The following is a 22781-nucleotide window of genomic DNA, read 5'->3' as shown; positions in this document are numbered from 1 at the left end:
TTTTTTCTTTACAGGACTTTAGCCTCAGCTGCTGTTTCCCCATCTTTCCTTCTTTCCTTCCTTCCTTCAAGTGGAGACAATTCTTCCTTCTCCTCCTCCATTTCCTTTTCACCTGTCTTTGGTTCAGTTATCATCTAGCTAGGTGGATCATTGATAGATTCTTGGAATCTGTGTGTGTAGCCAGACAGGTAGGATGACTGACAATAGTGACGGTGAACAGGAGGTCGTGGGTCAGGTGACAGGGTAATGGAGGAGACTGAGGCAGGAATTCCTTTAACCACAAAGTGGTATATTAACTGGATAGTGTGTGTGTGCTGCATAACAAAAGTAACAGAATAACGTATCCAATCAAATTGATAATCACAAAAGTCAATTCATAATTACAGTCATTCTCTTTATTAAAATTATAGTGGCTAAATTGTCCAATATAATTGGCCCAATACAATTTCCATTCTAATCATTTAGGCACAATGGAGATTGGATTTGTATGCGTCAAGACTAACATTTCACCAATGTCCAGAGTTTAATAATCCATTTATTCGTTGTTCTTCTGGATACAAAAATGTTAAGAACATTCTACCAAAATAAATTATGATCATTAAAACTAAAGAAACAAACAAACATCATGGTTAACATGGGCTGGTATGGTCAAAAGACTATGCTGCCATTCCAGTCACTCCCAGTAGGCTATGGAGCATGAATGCCTTTTATTAACTGTATTCTCCATTGGTCTGAAGAGTCGATACACACCCTTGACAGGGGATTAATGGCAAACACACTTTGCATCATGAATTGGAAACAGGTCATATTGTATATTTTTATATTTGACTCCTACACACCAGCCCCAATTGTATTTGGTGTGAAATCAAAAACAATTATTTACTTAACTTGAAGGAGCCTTCCTTTTAGACTGCACCTTCTTGCAGTAGGCAGATCTTGGATATTGGTCTTTCTATCATGTTGGTTTTTGTCTTCAGGCGTACTGCATGTACTAACCCCCTTGGAATCAGGCTCGGCCTCAAGAACCTGTCCAAGTACCCATGCACTAAGTGGTGCCGTGAGGTCCATGACCAGAACTGTTTCAGTATGATATGTTAGATAAAGGAATAAAGACAGACACCAATGTCAAGTTCAATAGCCTTGTTAAGCATTGTACAAATCCCTACACGTGGAGTCCAGGGAACAGTCCGGCTAGTCGAATCCCTATCAACTAGACTCCGTAACATCATAATTTTCAATATGCAAACATAACGGCATGACATTAAGTTCTTAACAGTCAAGACATAACAATTGAAAAAGCATGACATTTTCTTTTTACTTCAGTTGTCATCTTCCTTTTAAAAATGTTTTAATTAACAGAGGACAAGTTAAGTCTCTTGCTTACAGAGTAAGCCTGTCCGGTGGCTTGCACTGCCGACCCGTGAGTAAGTATTGGCTCTGACATGGGTAGGATTAGGGCCACGAGCTGGAGAGCTTGGTGGGGTAGAAGCCTCACCTTCAGTTGGCTCATGTCTCAATTCGGCCCCCCTTACCCTTAGGCCTGGACTGTGATCCAGCTCATCTAGGTGAGTGTATGGCGTGTTCTGGTTTGTCTGCTCTGCTACGCGCAGATCCACCCGATTGCGACGATAGAGGGAGCCACCAACATCCACCAGGTAAGAACGTGGTGCAACTCTCTGTAGGCATGTGCCCAGCCTCCAAAGTCCTGTGTGGTCTCCCGGCAGCGGTTTCATCCTTATTGTTTCACCCACCTCCAGCTCTGGTAGGTCTCGAGCAGTCCGGTCGTAGAAGCACTTAGCGAGCTGCTTTCTGTGATGCAGTTTGTCCGTGACGCCAACCATGACGCAGGGCTCAAGTAGCTTGTTAGCTACGGGGATGGTAGTCTTCAGACGTCTGGACAGAAGGCGTTGTGCTGGGCTGCTGTCCATGTTTTCGGTGGGTGTGTTCCTCCACTGTAAGATCGCTTTCCATGGGTCGTTGCTGTCGCGCAAGGCCCTGCTTAACAGGTTTTTTGCAATCTTGACAGCTGACTCTGCCTTGCCATTTGCTTTTGGGTGTCTTGGAGAGGAGGTCACGTGGTCAAACTCCCATTCTGGGGCGAAATGCTTGAACTGTGCAGTGAATTGTGGGCCATTGTCCGTGAATACCTTGTCAGGCTGACCTTGCCTTACAAACTGCGCCTTGCAGCGCTTTATGACCGTCTCTGCAGACAAGTCAGGGAGCAGTTAAATTTCCCAAAAGTCAGAGTAGTGATCAACGATGAGAAGATGGTCTGAATAAGTCCATGCTGACGATTTGCCAGGCCCTTGTGGGCAGTTCGTGTGACATCATGGTTTCCTTTTGCTGTTCATGAGCGTACTCGTTGCATGTGGTACAGTTGCTGACAAAGTCTTTAATTTCTGCTTGCATGTTTGGCCAGTATAATGTTTCACGAGCCTGGCGGTAGCCAGTATAATGTTTCACGAACCGGCACAGAGGCTCACAGACTGCTGATAGGTGTGGCATGAACTTTGCAAGATAGTTTGCAAAACCGATGAGACGCTGTACTCCTTTTGTATCAGACGGGTTTGGCATGTCGATGATCGCTCGGACCTTGTCTGGGTCCGGCTTCAGGCCTTTTGCCGAGAGCATGTGGCTATGGAAGTGGACGTCTTTCACCTTGAACTGCAGCTTCTTCAGGCCAAGACGAAGCTTAACTGATCGGCAGCGCTCCATCAGTGCCAGGAGCTTCACATCGTGGTCGCGTTCTGCTTCTTCGTCTGTGTCACCACAGCCTACGATCAGAACATCATCGGAGATGGGTTCAATGCCCTTGAGCCCAGCCAGTAACTCGTGCTGCTTGCGTTGGTATACCTCAGGCGCCACTGAGACACTAAACGGGAGCTTGAGCCAGCGTTTCCGACCCCAGGGGGTCCAGAAGGTAGTCACAAAGCTGCTTTCTTCGTCCAGCTTGCATTGAAGGAATGCATCTCGGGCATCCACCAAGGTGAAAATCCTGGCATTGGGAAGCTTATAGAGGACATCCTCTAGTGTCGGCATGATGTAGTGGGATCGTTTCAGTGCTTGGTTCAGATGCTTTGTAGCTCATTACATTGCATGTAGCAAAAGCCGCGGCCCTTGCAGAGCAAGGGGAACAACTACTTCAACGTCTCAGAGTGAGTGACGCCATCAATTGAAACGCTATTAGCGCGCACCACCGCTAAATAGCTAGCCATTTCACATCGGTTACACCTTGGAGCTACAAGAGAAGAGCGAGCCAGGAGTGAGGGGGAAACTTGCTAAATGGGTGACAACCACAATTAGTGAAATGTATACCTTCCTGGTGACAGTCCTTCTCATGGGGATAGTAAAGAAGAACTCCCTAAGAGAATACTGGAGCACAGATCCTATGTTTGCAACTCCCTTCTTTGCCACCCTCTTTTCCCAAGACCGCTTCCTAGTACTGATGCGATGCCTGCATTTCGTCAACAATGCTACTGCCATCCTAAATGACCCGTTATACAAAATAAGAAATGTTCTTACCAGCCTGACATCAGCATTTGGTTGGATCTTTGTGCCATACAAGAACCTATGCATTGATGAGTACCTGATGTTAGGGAAAGGTTGGCTGGCGATGCGTAAATATATTCCCTCCGAAAGGCACAGGTTTGGGGTCAAGTTCTTTGTCATGTGCGACGTGAAGACAGGATTTGTCCAGGACATTATAGTTTACACAGGGTCCACCACTGACTTCCAACATTATGTGGTGATGACCATGCTGGCTCCTCATCTCAGCAAGGGACAAACTTTGTGTGTGGACAATTGTTACAGCAGTCCCACACTCTTTCAGCATCTGCTCTCCAACAGCACATGGGACAGTCAGGTCAAACAGGAAGGGGATGCCGGCATTCGCATGCAGGAAGATGCAGAGAGGGGAGGTGGAGTTCAAGGAGAACGGTCAACAGCTGGCAGTAAAGTGGCATGACAAACGAGACGTCCATGTCCTCTCCACTGTCCATACAGCAACCATGTCGGCCACAGGGAAGGTGAACAACCTGGTGGGAGAGAGAAAAATCAAACCAGACTGTGTGCTTGACTATAACCTCAAAATGGAGGCAGTGGATAAGGCGGACATGATAAACAGCTTTGTGGAATGCGCTCGGAAAACGACCAAGTGGTATAAGAAGATATTTTCCCATCTGATCGACACTGCAGCCCTCAACGGCCACATAGTTCACCGCCAATTAACAGGTGAGATGATTACATAACATGGTATTTTTTGTAATTGGACATACAGTTCACATACAGAAACTATTAACTATTTGATAGAAACGCAGCCTGGATTTGAACCAGGGTGTCTGTAGGGACACCTCTAGTACTGAGATGCTGTGCCTTAGACCGCTGCGCCACTTGGGAATCATAAGGCCAGGGTAGCTTTAAAATACAACACAAGCTAATACTTCTCTGATGCTATTAGCATTGTTTTACAGAGCTAATAGAAGAATGTACTTGCTACATAAGCATGATTGAATATAACACCATAAAGGTTATGAAATGAGTAACGTTACCTCGCGTGTCCGCGGTTATAAGGAATATACACAAATATACTATGCTCCATACATACAGTGAGCTACAGTAGAAACGCTATACAGAAACTATTATAACGTAAAAAGGCACTTCCTTTGATAGAAACGCACACATTTCCAAAGTTGTTATTGGTAACGAAAACAATGACTGCGATGCGGACAAAGACGGAAAATGTAAACACGTGTGCAGATCCTGTTCTGACGGATCTGTCTGCAGACTTGAACTGCGCAAACAATTTGCGAAGTGATTGGGGAATTTTGTCCGGGTCAGAAATGTCAAAAAATAATAATTGTCCGCAAAAGTAAAAATGACTACTTTTATGTGAATGATTGAGGTGGAACACACCTCAATTCAAACTGTTCTTAGAAAATAAAAACTTGTTGGAAAATCATTTGAAATTGACAAATTGAAAACAGTCTATAAATAAAAACAGGCTGCGTGCCTTGGTTTGAGGGCAGCGCGGATTAAATGTACGGTTGCGTAACAATCACATTCTGGAATGGAGGTTAAGATTTATTTCACTTGCTTTGGCAATGTAAACATATGTTTCCCATGCCAATAAAGCCGTTTGAATTGAATTGAATGGAGGGATAAAGGAGGAGAGCGAAGAGGGAGACGAGAGTGGAGGGAGAGGAACATGGAGAAGAGGAGGAAGCAGAGAGAGAGTGGAGGGAGAGGTAGAGCACACCCAAGAGGGGAGCCTACGTTTCCATGGATTGTCTCTGCCCCAAGTACCACCATTCACCCTTGTACCACACCGCCTGGGCCTAAAGTGACAGAGGCAGGAGTTTTGGAGTTGTTTTTAAAGTGGTAGTTCAAACAGGTGTAGTTAATACAGGTAATGAGTGGAGAACAGGGCTTCTTAAAGAAAAACTAACAGGTCTGTGAGAGCCGAAATTCTTACTGGTTGGTAGGTGATCAAATACTTATGTCATGCAATAAAATGCAAATGAATTACTTAAAAATCATACAATGTGATTTTCTGGATTTTTGTTTTAGATTCCGTCTCTCACACTTGAAGTGTACCTATGATAAAAATTACAGACCTTTACATGCTTTGTAAGTAGGAAAACCTGCAAAATTGGCAGTGTATCAAATACTTGTTCTCCCCACTGTATATTTATGTATATATATAAATAATAATATATTATACTTGGTACATTTTGAGTGAGTAATTTAGTCAAATTGACTCATTTCAATATACTAGGGTTTTTTGTTGTTGAGTGTTAATCCTTTTTCGATAGTGAGTGAACACAAAATGGAAGACAAAATAACTGTTATTCCTATTGACATGAATGTGGTGTTCATGATATTTTAGCTTAATTAAATTGATTTACATATGGTGTTTCTATTCAAAGAAAAAATACATATTTTCAGTAGCCAATGTATTGCCTACCTAAAACCATAATTTAATACATTTTAAGTCCTTCAAAATATAAACTACATATCGTGATAGTAGAATATACACTAGATATTGGCTACTGTGGGTGGTGTCACAGTAATTCAAAGAATAGTGATAAAGGAAATGAAAAATGCTAGGCATTTTTTTTAATCTGCTGAAATTATGCTCTGCTCCACACTCGCCCACCTACATGCTCTGGTATTCAAAAGCATCCCACTCATGTCAATGGATAGAATCAGTGAATGAATGGCTGCAGCTACCGTTACAAGGTCTGACAAGCTGCATAACAAAAGATGCCTTTATAGACAAAAGAACAATTAAGTCATTCAAACAAAATAAGTCGTTCAAACGACTTAATAAGTTGTTCAAACAAGATACTATCTAATTTGAACAATTTAGTAAAAATAAAAAGTATATTTTTTTTACTAAGTTGCTCAAACGAGATACTAACTAAATAATTCCAAGAGTCTAAGTTACTTTTTTTTGCCTTGGGCTTCAGGGCTTCCATAAGAAAGTTCAGTGAATCCTCCTCTTTTAACAGTGGCCATCAAAAAAGCTTTCAAAGGCGTTTTTTTCCCTCGACTGCATTCATAATGTTATAGGCTACAATAACTGGGCATGCGTATTTCTCTCCCTATGCGGCACTCGCAATTTGAATACACCTCGGGAGGAGTATTATTTTCTCGCACAGAATGTGACAGGCCGAACAATTGAATAGGTAAACTATTCCACTGTGGAGTTTTCTGATTCCCCTGCTGCTTACACGTGTTGTTGGCTGTGGAAAATGTTGTGTGGACAACAATTGAAAGGTTTCAGCTCTGCCTGGCTCTCATTTGGATCATAGGTACCAGGTCCCGGACCAATTTAACCCCTGGGGCTTACTGGATCTCAGCTCATAATAAATACTGGAAAGGTCACACACTACCCTATCCTGCGCTGGAATGGTTCAGAGCTGTGTTCTTGTCAACTCAAGTAACACCTAGAAAATGTGGAAAAATATGACAAAAAATTGGAGCGGTGTGCTGCAGAGATGGAAGGGAGCAATCGGTCAGGCCTCCCTGTTGGGACCTCCTTAGGTGAAAGGGGTTGTGGGATGTGTGTTCTAGCAGTGTGTTGTGAGGAATGAGTTAACATTAGGCTATGACAGAAATCTGGAAAGGTGAAGTCTGAGGCTGGAGTGGGTTGTCTCTGCATTCTCTCAGCCTGGGGAGGGTGTGTGTTTCTGCATTATCGTGCCCTTTATCCAGCTTCACTGATTCACTTGACATGATGATATATCTCTACACAACAGTTTCACTGTGAGTTCATCCCAGCCCGAGGCCAATGTTAAGTTGAAAGAAATATGATACAGTATAAACCTGTTTGTATTCATGTGAAATGTACTGTAGTATTTTCACTTGTATCAGTACACAAAGAGTCCGGTAGTGTATTATTTACTCTCTAATTGGACTTGTGAATTGGAGATTTCCCCTACTGGAATCTGACTGGCCATAGACAACCATTGCTTGTACAAGCCAGATGCTCTTCCATGGAACTTCTTTCAGCTGAGCTCCAACAGCATTAGAACATTCCCCAGATGGAGGCATCTGCTGAGTAAACATTTCCTGTTTTCTCAGTCAGAAACCTTTTACTATGCTCTCCAAAGTAAGCTCCTACTGCACACGTTGTCCTCTGTCCTTTCAATACCAATGGTGGCAAGGGTAGCGGTGGCAATAATTACATCATATTCTTTGTAGCGGTGGCAAGGCAAAAGTTTAGCAGCCGCTGCTAAATTAATATACGGGGAAACCCTGCCAATGGTCAGAACTGCAGGACTAACCCATGACTAGCAAAACTGGGTGTGGGAGGTCAGAAGAACTAGAGGCGAGGTGATGCGTGGGATGATGGTGCTCAATTCACAGTGTACAGTATTCACTTACTCAGCAATTCCACATCTACACACTAGTTCGGACATTTGGTAAATACCATTTAGTAATGGTAAGCTGCTTTCTAACCAAATATCTGCCTTTATCATGAACGTATCAAATTCATTTTTTCTCTCTCTGTTAAATTTGAAAAAGACTGCCACAGTCCGCTACGTAGTGCTTTAGCTCGAAGTCACTTCTGTTCCTCCTCCTCTCCCCTTTTCCATAGCATCTGTCATTGTCCCGGATGGATCTCTTCTTCTGGGAAGTGACTTTCCCTCCATTCCTCACAAAAATGATGTTGGACTCATCTGGAAAGGCTCAAGGGATTGGTTTTATTTAGATTAAAAAAACTACGATTTGCCAAACATAGCATATTCTACACATATAAATCTATCCATACATTCTGCTCTCTATCAGTGTAAACAATTTGAAGCATAATGTAGGACTAGTGACAAATATTTAAGAATGTTTAAATCCTATTGTCAAAACTTTGTCAAAACCTGACACAATCACTTAGAAATTAGGCTCGTCTTATTCTTCTCCAGATGCTTAGTATGCTTCAAATGAGGTATTTTTGACAGTTAGGCATCACACTGTGTTTCAGCAGGCTGTTGGCGATCATCCCAAAATTAGAGCTGGATTAAGGAGAAGCAAGGGGTATAGTGGTTCAGACGGAGTGTGAAGTGAGCTGTGCTTAATTAGACAGACCTGCGGTAAACAGTCCTCACTGAGGAGTGCTGTGGTGAAGCAGCTGGGGAGCGTTTGTGCAATGCTGCTTCACACCCTGTATAACCTCCCTGTAAACTCTCTCTCTCTGAACTATGTCATGTGTGTCTCTGTCAACAGTATTTGGGATTTTATACGAGAAAGTGGAAAATGTTGTTTTGTCTTTGGTCGAAAGACTACTTCTATCAATCAAGTGCTGTAATTTCTCCATATGTGCATGTGTGAGCCAGACAGGTTTACAGACTTCTTAACCATCAGGGAAGCAGATGTGACCGCTTTCTAATAATACACTCTGCCCTGTCCCCTAACCCAGACATACAGTAGTTGGTAACCAGACCTTTTACATTGAACATTTCAAGTAATTTAGCAGACACTCTTATCCAGAGCGACTTACAGGTGCAATTAATGTTAAGTGCCTTGCTCAAGGGCACATCGACAGATTTTTAACCTAGTCGGCTTGGGGTTTGAACCACTGACTTTTCAGTTACTGGCCCAATGCTCTTAACCGCTAGGCTACCTGCCACCTTTTAACAGGGAATTTGTGAGTCTTCTCCAATGCTCTGCTACAGATGTAAGATCATAATTTGAGTCAGTTTGCTACAGCTGGAAAATCATCCTGCAGCAACAGGAAATGTGAACCATATGGATTATAATGAATGGACGTTGTTATAGGGATTGACCAATTTTTCGTAAGGGGAAAATCAAGTCTGAGATTTCGAAGTGGACATTTCCAACTCTTTTTAAACCTCAAATACCCTATAAGTTAAAAACGTCCTGCGCTGCAAGAAAGTTCTCCTGTAACAGGGTGATCAAATTAAGATCCTATGATCAACGAAAAGACTGATTTTATAGATTCACCCTATGAGTCATCGTTTCTCATTAGTCATGTGGCGGGCCAGCCCTCGGTTTTGCTTTTGCAGCCATTTTTAGACTCGGATGACAAACCACCAGGCCGCACAGGGCCTCCCAGCTGGTGGGTAATGGCTAACAGAATAGTAAAAAGCCTGTTGGAAACTATGAACACACAGCACCGCAAGCTTTTTCATAATGAAGACATTGCCTGTTTAAAAAAAAAAAAAAAAGTTTCAATATCACATCTCTGATAGTACAGTAGCTGAATGTAATTTATTGTGTGGATCATTAAAATGGAAATGACCGACTGACTTGCCCGTCTTAATTGCCCATGAGAGGATACATAAAGTTGTATTGAATTAAATATAATGACTAATTGATGGGATTGTATGATGTCATTGCAGGTCTTATCTACCAGTACAATGAGGGAACACCTGTCTCTCCTAGCCCTGGCTCTGGTTTGCTGCTGCTTCTGGAGCGTTCAGGCTGAAGTCTACACCTCTATAGGTAAACCTACACTAACGTTCAAAAGTTTGGGGTCACTTAGGAATGTCCTTGTTTTCTATGAAAACATACATGAAATTAGTTGCAAAATGAATAGGAAATATAGTCAAGATGTTGACAAGGTTACAAATAATGATTTTTAATTGAAATAATAATTGTGTCCTTCAAACTTTGCTTTCGTCAAAGAATCCTCCATTTGCAGCAATTACATCCTTGCAGACCTTTGGCATTCTCGTTGTCAATTTGTTGAGGTAATCTGAAGAGATTTCACCCCATGCTTCCTGAAGCCCCTCCCACAAATTGGATTGGCTTGATAGGCAAACTGCTCCCACAACAGCTCAATAGGGTTTAGATCCATCTTAATCTTTTCTTTTTATTGGCCAGTCTGAGATACAGCTTTTTCTTTGCAACTCTGCCTAGAAGGCCAGCATCCCGGAGTCGCCTCTTCACTGTTGACGTTTAGACTGGTGTTTTGCGGGTACTATTTAATGAAGCTGCCAGTTGAGGACTTGTGAGGCGTCTTTCTTAAACTAGACACTCTAATGTACTTGTCATTTTGCTCAGTTGTGCACCGGGGCCTCCCACGCCTCTTTCTATTCTGGTTAGAGCCAGTTTGTGCTGTTCTGTGAAGGGAGTAGTACACAGCATTGTACGAGATCTTCAGTTTCTTGGCAATTTCTCGCATGGAATAGCCTTAATTTCTCAGAACAAGAATAGACTGAAGAAAGTGCTTTTGTTTCTGGCCATTTTGAGCCTGTAATAGAACCCACAAATGTTGATGCTCCAGATACTCAACTAGTCTAAAGAAGGCCAGTTTTATTGCTTCTTTAATCAGTATGACAGTTGTGCTAACATAATTGCAAAAGGATTTTCTAATGATCAATTAGCCTTTTAAAATGCTAACCTTGGATTAGCTAACACAACGTGCAATTGGAACACAGGAGTGATGGTTGCTGATAATGGGCCTCTGTACGCCTATGTAGATATTCCATTAAAAATCAGCCGTTTCCAGCTACAATAGTCATTTACAAAATTAACAATGTCTACATGTATTTCTCATGTATTTCTGAGCAATGTGATGTTACTTTAATGGACAAAAAATGTGCTATTCTTTCAAAAACAAGGATATTTCTAAGCGACCCCAAACTTTTGAATGGTAGTGTATACCTGTATGGTTATACCATTACGCCTCTGTAGGTACCCTTTACCATTACACATCTATAAGTAGACCTATACCTTGTATCTGACATGACACCAGTCAACCTTAGTTTCTGCATGCCCTAATTCCTGTCGTAAATCATCTCATTTAGAATTCTTAAGTCTATAGGATATTGAGTTCGGGATTCCTGCTTTTCCATGCATGTTGATGACGCTGTATTTGCTGTGTCCAGTGTGCTATTGAGAAGAGAGAGCTTTACACCTCCAGCCTACGGCGCCTCTTTGTCTTAGAGTTGACTGACGTTCTTTCTCTCGCCAAACCTCCAGTGTTCAACAGGCTTCTAAAAAGTATCTGGAAAAGAATTAGCTAAGTCTCTGAACTCTCCTCACATCTGTCCAGTATAGCTACCAAATGAAGGAAACACCTGCTATAGACAAGGCATAGGATCGTTTACAGGATAAGCAAGTAGCACCAGTTCTTTTTGAGTCCAATTTCTAAAATAACATGGTGAGCATAATTTCACTGAAATTGGCACCATCAGCCTGCATAATGTCAGTTCAATAATCTGTAATTTATATACTTACTTTGGCTGCCATTACCCTAAGATATAAATATTGCGTGAAGCTGTTTCGCTTTCCTTCTGGCAACAGCATTGAGTTCACTCATAACTGTCTAGTGTTGCTATGGAATTGTTTTCTGCAAACAGCAGCATTCCCACCCCCTTACCCCAAGAACCATGGGTATTTAGAGTGGTGTGTGTGGTTGGACACATACCGGTAATTCTATACAATCACAGCAGAGAATGCTACAGGTGGAAACTTTTCACTTACTGTGAAGAGTCTGTGTGAGGAAACCGTTATTTTCCGGACAATTAAACCAAAGCATATTCTACATCCCCCATCCCCCTCTACATCCCCCACTTTCCCTCAGGAAATGATGATCAAGGGAAAATACTTGATCTGGTTGCCGAACACATTTATTATATAGGTCTATAACACAGAACACAAAAGCGTCAGTATATTTAATGAGTCATCTCCAGTTTCATATTCAACATGGGCCTTTATTTTTCTTTCCACTTTCCATTAGGTCAAATGACAGACCTGATATACACAGAGAAGGAGTTGGTTCAGTCCTTGAAAGAATATATCCAAGCAGAGGAGTCCAAACTTGCTGCTGTGAAAAGGTGACCACTACACTCTGTAACCATAGTGCTAATAAAGGCGACTTTGATAGCCATGTTTTCAATTATGTTAATTTGCCAAAATAAGACTAGACAGAATAAGCCCATTTTGAGAAATGTTCAATAATCAGATTGTAGCACGATTGGAGATCATTGTCTACTGTACTGAACCAGACTCTTTTCTTCCCTGTGCTGTGTTGTAGCTGGGCTAACAAGCTGGACGTGCTGACGCGTGCCTCCACCTCAGACCCAGAGGTCTACCTGGCCCACCCCGTCAACGCCTACAAGCTGATGAAGAGACTCAACACCGAGTGGTCCGAGCTGGAGAGCCTTGTGCTGCAGGACCCCTCAGATGGTAAGATCGGGTCGGAGGGAGGGAGAGGTTACAGCTTCTATATAGCTCCTCTGTGTGTGTGTGGGTGTGAGGAGGCTTCTGGAAAAGAAGGTGTGAGGCCAATTCTGATCCATCATGCTCCACCCCAACATCTGCAGAGTAGAGTTGGGGTGAGTAGAGTGGAGCTGAGAGAGAACACAGGCTGTCGTCTTTCACGTGCAGCTGCATCTTTCCTCTGTTTACATTGGCCACGTCTGCGGTGTATGAGGCCGCATACCACTGGTATGACAAAACATTTATTTTTACTGTTCTAATTAAGTTGCTAACCAGTTTATAATAACAATATGCACCTCCAGAGTTTGTGGTATATCAAATGTATTTATGATTGTATATGACCAATATACCACGGCTAAGGGCTGTATCCAGGCCCTCCACGTTGCGTTGTGCGTAAGAACAGCCCTTAGCCGTGGTATATTGGCCATATACCACACCCCATCGTGCCTTATTGCTTAATTATATCAGCTACTCTCCCTTGTGTGTCCCTGGAGAGCTCTTAGCCACTGCGTGACTAGCATCACAGTTTACTAATTCCAAAGAGTTTTGGGACGCCGTAAAGTCCATGGAGAATAAGAGCACCTTCTCCCAGCTGCCCACTGCACTGAGGCTAGGAAACACTGTCACCACCGATAAATCCACAATAATTGAGAATTTCAATAAGCTTTTTTCTATGGCTGGCCATGCTTTCCACATGGCTACCCTTACCCCGGCCAACAGCTCTGCACTCCCCGCAGCAACTTGCCCAAGCCCCCCCGCTTCTCCTTCACCCAAATCCAGATAGCTGATGTTCTGAAAGAGCTGCAAAATCTGGACCCCTACAAATCAGCTAGGCTAGACAATCTGGACCCTCTTTTTCTAAAATGATCTGCCGAAATTGTTGCAACCCCTATTACTAGCCTGTTTAACCTCTCCTTCGTATCGTCTGAGATCCCTAAAGATTGGAAAGCTTCCGCGGTCATCCCCCTCTTCAAAGGGGGAGACACTCTAGACCCAAACTGCTACAGACCTATATCTATCCCACCCTGCCTTTCTAAAGTCTTCGAAAGCCAAGTGAACAAACAGATCACCGACCATTTCGAATCCCACCGTACCTTCTCTACTATGCAATCTGGTTTCTGAGCTGGTCATGGGTGCACCTCAGCCACGCTCAAGGTCCTAAACGATATCATAACCGCCATAGATAAGAGACAATACTGTGCAGCCGTTTTCATCGACCTGGCCAAGGCTTTCGACTCTGTCAATCACCGCATTCTTATCGGCAGACTCAGTAGCCTTGGTTTCTCAAATGACTGCTTCGCCTGGTTCACCAACTACTTCACAGATAGAGTTCAGTGTGTCAAATCGGAGGGCCTGTTGTCCGGACCTCTGACAGTCTCTATGGGGGTGCCACAGGGTTCAATTCTCGGGCCGACTCTTTTCTCTGTATATATCAATGATGTCGCTCTTGCTGCTGGTGAGTCTCTGATCCACCTCTACGCAGACGACACCATTCTGTATACATCTGGCCCTTCCTTGGACACTGTAACAAACCTCCAAACGAGCTTCAATGCCATACAACACTCCTTCCGTGGCCTCCAACTGCTCTTTAATACTAGTAAAACTAAATGCATGCTCTTCACCTGATAGCTGCCTGCACCTGCCCGCCCGTCCAGCATCGCTACTCTGGACGGTTCTGACCCAGAATATGTGGACAACTACAAATACCTAGGTGTCTGGTTAGACTGTAAACTCTTCTTCCAGACTCACATTAAGCATCTCAAATCCAACATTTTAATCTAGAATCGGCTTCATATTCCGCAACAAAGCCTCCTTCACTCATGCTGCCAAACATACCCTCGTAAAACTGACTATCCTACCGATCCTTGACTTCGGCGATGTCATTTACAAAATAGCCTCCAACACTCTACTCGGCAAATTGGATGTAGTCTATCACAGTGCCATCCGTTTTGTCACCAAAGCCACATATACTACCCACCACTGCGACCTGTATGCTCTCGCTGGCTGGACCTCGCTACATATTTGTCGCCAAACCCACTGGCTCCAGGTCATCTATAAGTCTTTGCTCGGTAAAGTCCCGCCTTATCTCAGCTCACTGGTCACCATAGCAACACCCATCCGTAGCACGCGCTCCAGCAGGTATACTTCAATGGTCATCCCCAAAGCCAACACCTGCTTTGGCAGCCTTTCCTTCCAGTTCTCTGCTGCCAATGACTGGAACGAATTGCAAAAATCACTGACGCTGGAGACTTATATCTCCCTCACTAACTTTAAGCATCAGCTGTCAAAGCAGCTTACCGATCACTGTACCTGTACACAGCCCATCTGTAAATAGCACACCCAACTACGCTCTTTTGCACCCCAGTATCTCTACTTGCATATCATCATCTGCACATCTATCACTCCAGTGTTAATGCTAACTTTAATGCAAAATGATTTTGCCACTATGGCCTATTTATTGCCTACCTCCCTAACCTTACTACATCTGCACACACTGTACATATATTTTTCTATTGTGTTATTGACTGTACGTTTGTTTATGTGTAACTCTGTTGTTGTTTTTGTCGCACTGCTTTGCTTTATCTTGGTCAGGTCGCAGTTGTAAATGAGAACTCGTTCTCAACTGTTCTACCTGGTTAAATAAAGGTGAAATAAAAAATAAAAATAAACATTCTCTAGTTGTCTTGACCTCACACACTACATTATCACACATCATAGCAGTGCACACCAGGCAACTCCAATGCAGATGTTTTGTGCTGTGATGCCTTCGACTCATTGTTTGCGTCCCACATTGTCCCTATCAAGGCCCTGGTCAAAAGTAGTGAGTAGTGTGGTATTTGGGACACAGCCTTTTCACTGCTTCACTCTGTGTCCTTATCACTGTGTTCCCTCCTCAGGGTTCATCTCCAACATGACTGTACACAGGCAGTACTTCCCTGACGAGGAGGATGAGAAAGGTGCTGCCAAGGCACTGATGCGTCTCCAGGACACGTACAAACTGGATTCAGAGAGTTTCTCCAAGGGCAAACTTCCTGGTGAGGCTCTATCATCTCCTTGACTCATCCCTACTCTTTGTGTGTGAACACTCACTGAAACCCTGCCATGGAAGATTCCAGAAGCCTCCAGATGTGTTATCACAGTGGGTACATCCCAAATAGCTCCCTATTCCCTACACAGTGCACTACTTTTGATTAGAGCTCTGGTCAAAAGTAGTGCACTTATGTGGGGAATAGGGTGCCATTTGGGATGTAGACGGTGTGTGAGCTGAGCATTTCTCAGCCTGCCCTTCCAGCACTACCAGACCGCAGAGAACGGTTTCTCTTTCGCCCAGCCAGATGTTTACCCTCTCCAGAAATGCAAGCTCAAACAAAACAGTCTTGATACTGGGGAGCAAATGCTGTGGCCACACATTCACTATGTATATCTTGTATGACAAATATGCATCCTATCCTAGTATTGCACACCCCACCAAGTCTGGGAGGTCTGTCAGGAAAAAGGTTGCAAAAGCAAAGGGTTTTGATATGACCCTCTTACTGCTGCTACAGCAACGTCCACTACAGTATCATAACACCATTGTGGATTTATGGAGCATTCTTATGGAGTAACCTCATAAGCAGTTGCTAAACTACTCATAAACAGCTGTCTTAATAATGGATGTTATTATGACATGCTACCGGGAAACCTCAAACAGAGCAGAATGGTGCTGAATTGCCAAAAGGGTGCATTATACTATACTATACCTGCAGGTATGCACCAGAATGCCATCCTGACAGTAGATGACTGTTACGACATGGGGAAGACGGCGTACAACGAGGCAGACTACTACCACGCGGTGCTGTGGATGCAGCAGGCCCTCAGGCAGATGGATGCAGGGGAGGAGCACGTGGTGTCCAAGGCTGATGTCCTGGACTATCTCAGCTACTCCGTTTACCAGATGGGAGACCTGCCCCGCGCCATCGAGCTGACACGCCGCCTAGTGGCCATCGGTAGGACACACACACGCGACACACCGCTGTTTCATATCCAGGAGCTTATTTTTAGGGGTGTTTGACATACAAGAGAGACGTCTTACTCGCTCATACCCTCTCTCTCGCACACATTCTCACTTTCTCAATCTCTTCTGCTCTCGCTCTCCCTCACACATTCTCATTCACGCACTCACTCTCCCTCACGTACTCTCATATTCTCACCCTCTCAAAACCTCTCGTATACGTCCAGAGTTACAGGGTGTAACCCAAAGCGTGCTCATGGTTTACTATTTTGAACTGCATCAGGAATGTTGTCTGTTTAAAGGCTGCAACTATGGAGTTCTGGTTACTTTGCTTGAATGTGAAGTCTAATGAACCGAACCCAAGGTCAACACCTAGTAAGATCTACCAGCATATTTACCAAGGAAAGAGTCAGATTTAAAACAATAACATCAGCTGCTGTAGTTAGCTAGAGTAACATATCGTTGGGTAGTTGTGTCTAGTTTTGGTATCTTTTTTTTTTACAGCTGTCTGTGACCCCCAATCCCCTGTGTGATTGTGGCAGGAAAAGTGCTACTTTTAACTCTTCAAAGCTAACTTTGAAGTAAACAAAGGGAAATACCATACTAGGGAGTTGGTATAACATTTTTGTTGTAGAGGTTCCTGTAATTCAAACTGAAAAGACAACTGGATCTAACTAAAGTAACTGAATGCCTTTTTGCTATACTGCATTAAATCCTTTATCATGTCTCTCATCTCAGAACATGTAATGGCAATTTTGAAATAACTGACTCCAAACACCACAAGTGGGCGTCTGATTTCAGACATTCAATGTTAGTGTCAAGGCCTATTTCCCTTGATACTCAAAACGGATTCATTTTGTATGGTTGAAGTAGCATCACACAGAGAGAGACCGTTCCTTTTCACTCAAACCATTGATGAGAGTTAAACGTTGTTGAATTGTGCCATGCCATCACACAATTCCCTCATATTCCCCCATGTGCTGTTAATCTGCCGAACTGCATTACCCATGGTGTCCTTACAGACTCGAGCCACCAGAGGGCAGGAGAGAACCTGCGTTACTTTGAGAAGCTGCTGTCCAAGCAGCTGAAGGAGCTGAACCAAGAGGTCCAGGAGCCGGCCACAGAGGAGCCCATCCATCTGGGGACCTACAAGAGACCCAAGGACTACCTGCCTGAGAGGGAGATCTACGAGGGCCTGTGTAGGGGAGAGGGAGTCAAAATGGTGAGACCGACTGACTCTTATAACGCACAGATAGGGTTTTTAAAAGTAAGGAGCATGAGATGTAGCCTGTTCCCAGTATGTGATATCATGTCAACTCCTTGTCACTCGTTGTCATGGTGTGACGATGAATGACATGGAGTTGACAAGAGAGCAGAAGCAGACAGGGGGCTAAATGAGATGGTGTCAAAAGGGTGATGTCTAAAAGAGACACGCAGTTATTGTGAGGGAACTTTTAGAGGTGAGGTCATTTGACAGGGTTTTGGAGAGGAGCTGTGAATTCCGGTCTAACTCCCACACCCTCGACCCACCCCATCCAGACCAGTGAGCGGCGCAGCCGGCTGTACTGCCGCTACCATGACGGGAACAGGAACCCTCGCCTGCTGCTCCAGCCCATGAAGGAGGAGGACGAGTGGGACAGCCCACACATCGTCCGCTACCTCAACGCCCTTTCAGACTCAGAAATTGAGAAGATTAAGCAGCTGGCCAAGCCCAGGGTGAGAGGAGCAGAGAAGCAGCAGGGCCACTATTACCTCACAGATGATCTATGTTTTTAGATATAACACTATACTGTATGTCTCAGTGGTAGTATCGAAACATTGTATCATAAGGTGGTGAATGTCCAAGGAAAATGAGATGTTACAAGTACTGTATGTCAATATTTATTCCTACTTGTCTGTAAATCTTTGTATAGCTTGCGAGAGCTACTGTTCGAGACCCCAAAACAGGCGTCCTGACCACAGCAAACTACAGGGTATCAAAAAGGTGAGTCATTATGGGTAAGCAGGGTTTTGGCGCCCTCTGTGGTTCATGTTTAGCTATGCTATCTGGGTGAATGAGTGGTGTTGTTGTGTCGAGTCAGTGGATCTGTTGTCCTTCAGTGCCTGGCTGGAGGGGGAGGAGGACCCTGTTATTGAGCGTGTCAACCAGAGGATAGAGGACATCACAGGCCTGACAACGCAGACTGCCGAGTTACTCCAGGTACACACCACATACTGTATAGGGCTGTACATGGATTCTACCTGTTAAGACACGCATACTACCTAGCACTGGATACTATTTTCTGGTGGCTCGCTGCAAGAATACCCCTGTTCACTCTTTGAAACTATACTGACAATCTTAACAGACACCTGGTTTTGTGTGACTAGTCTTTCAGCTTCAGATGTTGTTAAATAATTCAGCTTCTTCTCTTTTCACTGAACAGATTGCTAACTATGGGGTCGGAGGACAATATGAGCCACATTTTGATTTCTCCAGGGTAAGGGTAACCTCTAGACGGCCTAAAATTGCTCTCTGTTGCATCTGAGAAGGGATGCAACAGGCATGCAACGGTTTATCCTGCTGGGTTCTATGGGGAAGTATGTTTTCACGTGTATGTTGACCTGTGATCAAAATGACTTCCGTAGCACACACATTTACCGCTGCGCTGTTGACGGTGTTAGCAGTCAACATGCCAGACATTGTCTAAGACAAATGTAGACCTATAAAGTTTTATCAGGCTTCTCCATCTCATTGACCATCCACTGCTAGAATAGTGTGTAATCTAAGAGAGGCCCAGAATTCCTATATGGCAGATTGCCAAACGAGACCTAGGTATTATCTCAAATGGCACCATATTCCCTATATAGTGCACTACTTTTGACCAGGGATCTTGGACGCGTCCCTAGATGATGGGTTGAGTCACCGTTCAACCATGTCCATAACTCCCGAGTGCATCTTCCTAGAAGGAGAAGAGTCTCTAGTAATAATATACAACTGTAATTAGAAAATCAGCACATTTTCAGACATGTTCAAGTTTGTCCATGCATGCTGCCTTTGATATGTGGTGATTGAGTTATGGGATTCTTTAAAAACACATTCAATACACGGTCAGAAGTTGTTTTATTTTACGTTTCTGGCAACAACAAAAATCACAGCAGGATGAAGATTGCATTTTTAAACTCGGGCACAGTTTAAGGTTTTATAGTGAGTCATGTGTGTAGGTTTCTTCTGTCTGGAAGGTTTCAGACTGTGCAATGCAAGATTCCCGGGGCCACCACCCATTTGTAGACAGTGCATATGGGAGGTGCACAAAGTATCAATTCACTTCATGAAAATATATCCATATAATCAAATAGTGAATCTAATCATCTACATTATTCTATATTATATTCAATATACTAAATATTCAGTAGTAGCTCATATTTTGTGAAATTGGTTAACTGATTTTTCAATAACTATGTTAAGTCAAACAGTTGTTAATAATCCATTTAGTTATAGATATTATATATACAGTGGGGAGAACAAGTATTTGATACACTGCCGATTTTGCAAGTTTTCCTACTTACAAAGCATGTAGAGGTCTGTAATTTTTATCATAGGTACACTTCAACTGTGGGAGACGGAATCTAAAACAAAAATCCAGAAAATCACATTGTATGATTTTTAAGTAATTAATTTGCATTTTATTGCATGACATAAGTATTTGATACATCAGAAAAGCAGAACTTAATATTTGGTACAGAAACCTTTGTTTGCAATTACAGAGATCATACGTTTCCTGTAGTTCTTGACCAGGTTTGCACACACTGCAGCAGGGATTTTGGCCCACTCCTCCATACAGACCTTCTCCAGATCCTTCAGGTTTCGGGGCTGTCGCTGGGCAATACGGACTTTCAGCTCCCTCCAAAGATTTTCTATTGGGTTCAGGTCTGGAGACTGGCTAGGCCACTCCAGGACCTTGAGATGCTTCTTACGGAGCCACTCCTTAGTTGCCCTGGCTGTGTGTTTCGGGTCGTTGTCATGCTGGAAGACCCAGCCACGACCCATCTTCAATGCTCTTACTGAGGGAAGGAGGTTGTTGGCCAAGATCTCGCGATACATGGCCCCATACATCCTCCCCTCAATACGGTGCAGTCGTCCTGTCCCCTTTGCAGAAAAGCATCCCCAAAGAATGATGTTTCCACCTCCATGCTTCAAGGTTGGGATGGTGTTCTTGGGGTTGTACTCATCCTTCTTCTTCCTCCAAACACGGCGAGTGGAGTTTAGACCAAAAAGCTCAATTTTTGTCTCATCAGACCACATGACCTTCTCCCACTCCTCCTCTGGATCATCCAGAGGGTCATTGGCAAACTTCAGACGGGCCTGGACATGCGCTGGCTTGAGCAAGGGGACCTTGCGTGCACTGCAGGATTTTAATCCATGACGTCGTAGTGTGTTACTAATGGTTTTCTTTGAGACTGTGATCCCAGCTCTCTTCAGGTCATTGACCAGGTCCTGCCGTGTAGTTCTGGGCTGATCCCTCACCTTCCTCATGATCATTGATGCCCCACGAGGTGAGATCTTGCATGGAGCCCCAGACCGAGGGTGATTGACCGTCATCTTGAACTTCTTCCATTTTCGAATAATTGCGCCAACAGTTGTTGCCTTCTCACCAAGCTGCTTGCCTATTGTCCTGTAGCCCATCCCAGCCTTGTGCAGGTCTACAATTTACCCCTGATGTCCTTACACATCTCTCTGGTCTTGGCTATTGTGGAGAGGTTGGAGTCTGTTTGATTGAGTGTGTGGACAGGTGTCTTTTATACAGGTAACGAGCTCAAACAGGTGCAGTTAATACAGGTAATGAGTGGAGAACAGGTGGGCTTCTTAAAGAAAAACTAACAGGTCTGTGAGAGCCGGAATTCTTACTGGTCGGTAGGTGATCAAATACTTATGTCATGCAATAAAATGCAAATTAATTACTTAAAAATCCTACAATGTGATTTTCTGGATTTTTGTTTTAGATTCCGTCTCTCACAGTTGAAGTGTACCTATGATAAAAATTACAGACCTCTACATGCTTTGTAAGTAGGAAAACCTGCAAAATCGGCAGTGTATCAAATACTTGTTCTCCCCACTGTATATATTTATTTAGTGCCCTAGTGGCGGGATCCAAGAGTTATTCATTTCAGTCTGGGTTAAAAGTTATAAACATTTGTTGCAGCGTCCTCAGGACATCATGGTCGATGGAAATAGACTTGCTACCTTCCTGAACTACGTAAGTACATGTCTCTGTGTATGTTCAACGTGTGTTTTACTCTCAAATTTTATCTTCATAGAAAGATGAACCTGATGCTTTCAAAACATTAGGCACTGGAAATCGTGTGGCTACTTTTTTAAATTACGTAAGTATGCGTCTCCAGTTGCTGCCGTCAATTTACAGTAGCAGTTACTGATTTAGATTTGGACTCTTCTTTTTTGGGGTCTCCATTTTGCATAATTTTTTTGTTTTCGACAGATCCATGAACTCTATTTGAATATTGGACTTCAATTGATTGACATTTCCATGTTTCTCAACCATTTGACAAATCGGTGTTACCGATTTAACCTAATCACTAACCTAGTAGATGGTTGTCGGAAGAAAGGTGGTCAAAAACAGGACATTTCCCCTTGGAGTCTCTGTCAGTCAATTTCAGTGCATATTGCGGCGTGTTGTACCCCCCACCCCCCCCCCCCACAACATGCTACCTTGTTTCTTGGTCCATGCTAATACTGTATGCATGATGTGAGTGTGTAAACAGAAGAAGAATGCAATGCTTTGCAAAACTACAGCGCTTTTGGACCACTCAGTTTTCTGCTGCACTTCTGTCTAGTTGAATGACTGGCTGTTATGGACTTGGTGTTGCTGTATAATAGTATAATGGTGTTGAATAAACATTATGTTTAGTGTCATTAAACAATTTGTCATAGTTTCAAGACTTTCAAGACACTTATTTAGATCGTCAGTAGTCTTTACATTGCTATATGTTATTATTTTATTTCGATCGTCAGTAGTCTTTACATTGCTACATGTTATTTAGATCGTCAGTAGTCTTTACATTGCTACATGTTATTATTTTATTTAGATCGTCAGTAGTCTTTACATTGCTA

At 43.4% G+C, this 22781-nt stretch overlaps 1 protein-coding gene across 4 annotated transcripts in view; it reads left to right on the top strand.

The window, feature by feature from the left end:
- The window catches only part of LOC139584013 (prolyl 4-hydroxylase subunit alpha-2-like), a 40215-nt gene that overhangs the window by 8684 nt on the left and 8750 nt on the right, over window positions 1-22781 (top strand). The window contains exons 2-13 of one of the 4 annotated variants that reach the window (XM_071415572.1): window positions 9858-9960; window positions 12203-12299; window positions 12500-12651; window positions 15582-15719; window positions 16431-16670; window positions 17698-17897; window positions 18215-18391; window positions 18589-18659; window positions 18776-18875; window positions 19099-19152; window positions 21856-21909; window positions 21971-22036. In XM_071415572.1, the coding sequence (XP_071271673.1) occupies window positions 9876-9960; window positions 12203-12299; window positions 12500-12651; window positions 15582-15719; window positions 16431-16670; window positions 17698-17897; window positions 18215-18391; window positions 18589-18659; window positions 18776-18875; window positions 19099-19152; window positions 21856-21909; window positions 21971-22036 (1434 nt within the window). In that variant the 5' untranslated portion in view covers window positions 9858-9875. Of the gene's footprint in view, window positions 1-9857; window positions 9961-12202; window positions 12300-12499; window positions 12652-15581; window positions 15720-16430; window positions 16671-17697; window positions 17898-18214; window positions 18392-18588; window positions 18660-18775; window positions 18876-19098; window positions 19153-21855; window positions 21910-21970; window positions 22037-22149; window positions 22603-22781 lie in introns of those variants that run through there. The other 3 variants (XM_071415556.1, XM_071415561.1, XM_071415565.1) reach the window with 3 other exon arrangements.

The sequence above is a fragment of the Salvelinus alpinus genome, chromosome 1 (genome assembly GCF_045679555.1).
Source record: "Salvelinus alpinus chromosome 1, SLU_Salpinus.1, whole genome shotgun sequence".
NCBI lineage: Eukaryota > Metazoa > Chordata > Actinopteri > Salmoniformes > Salmonidae > Salvelinus > Salvelinus alpinus.
The sequence above is the reverse complement of the archived record's forward strand: the minus strand, read 5'-3'. Positions and strand labels throughout refer to the sequence as shown.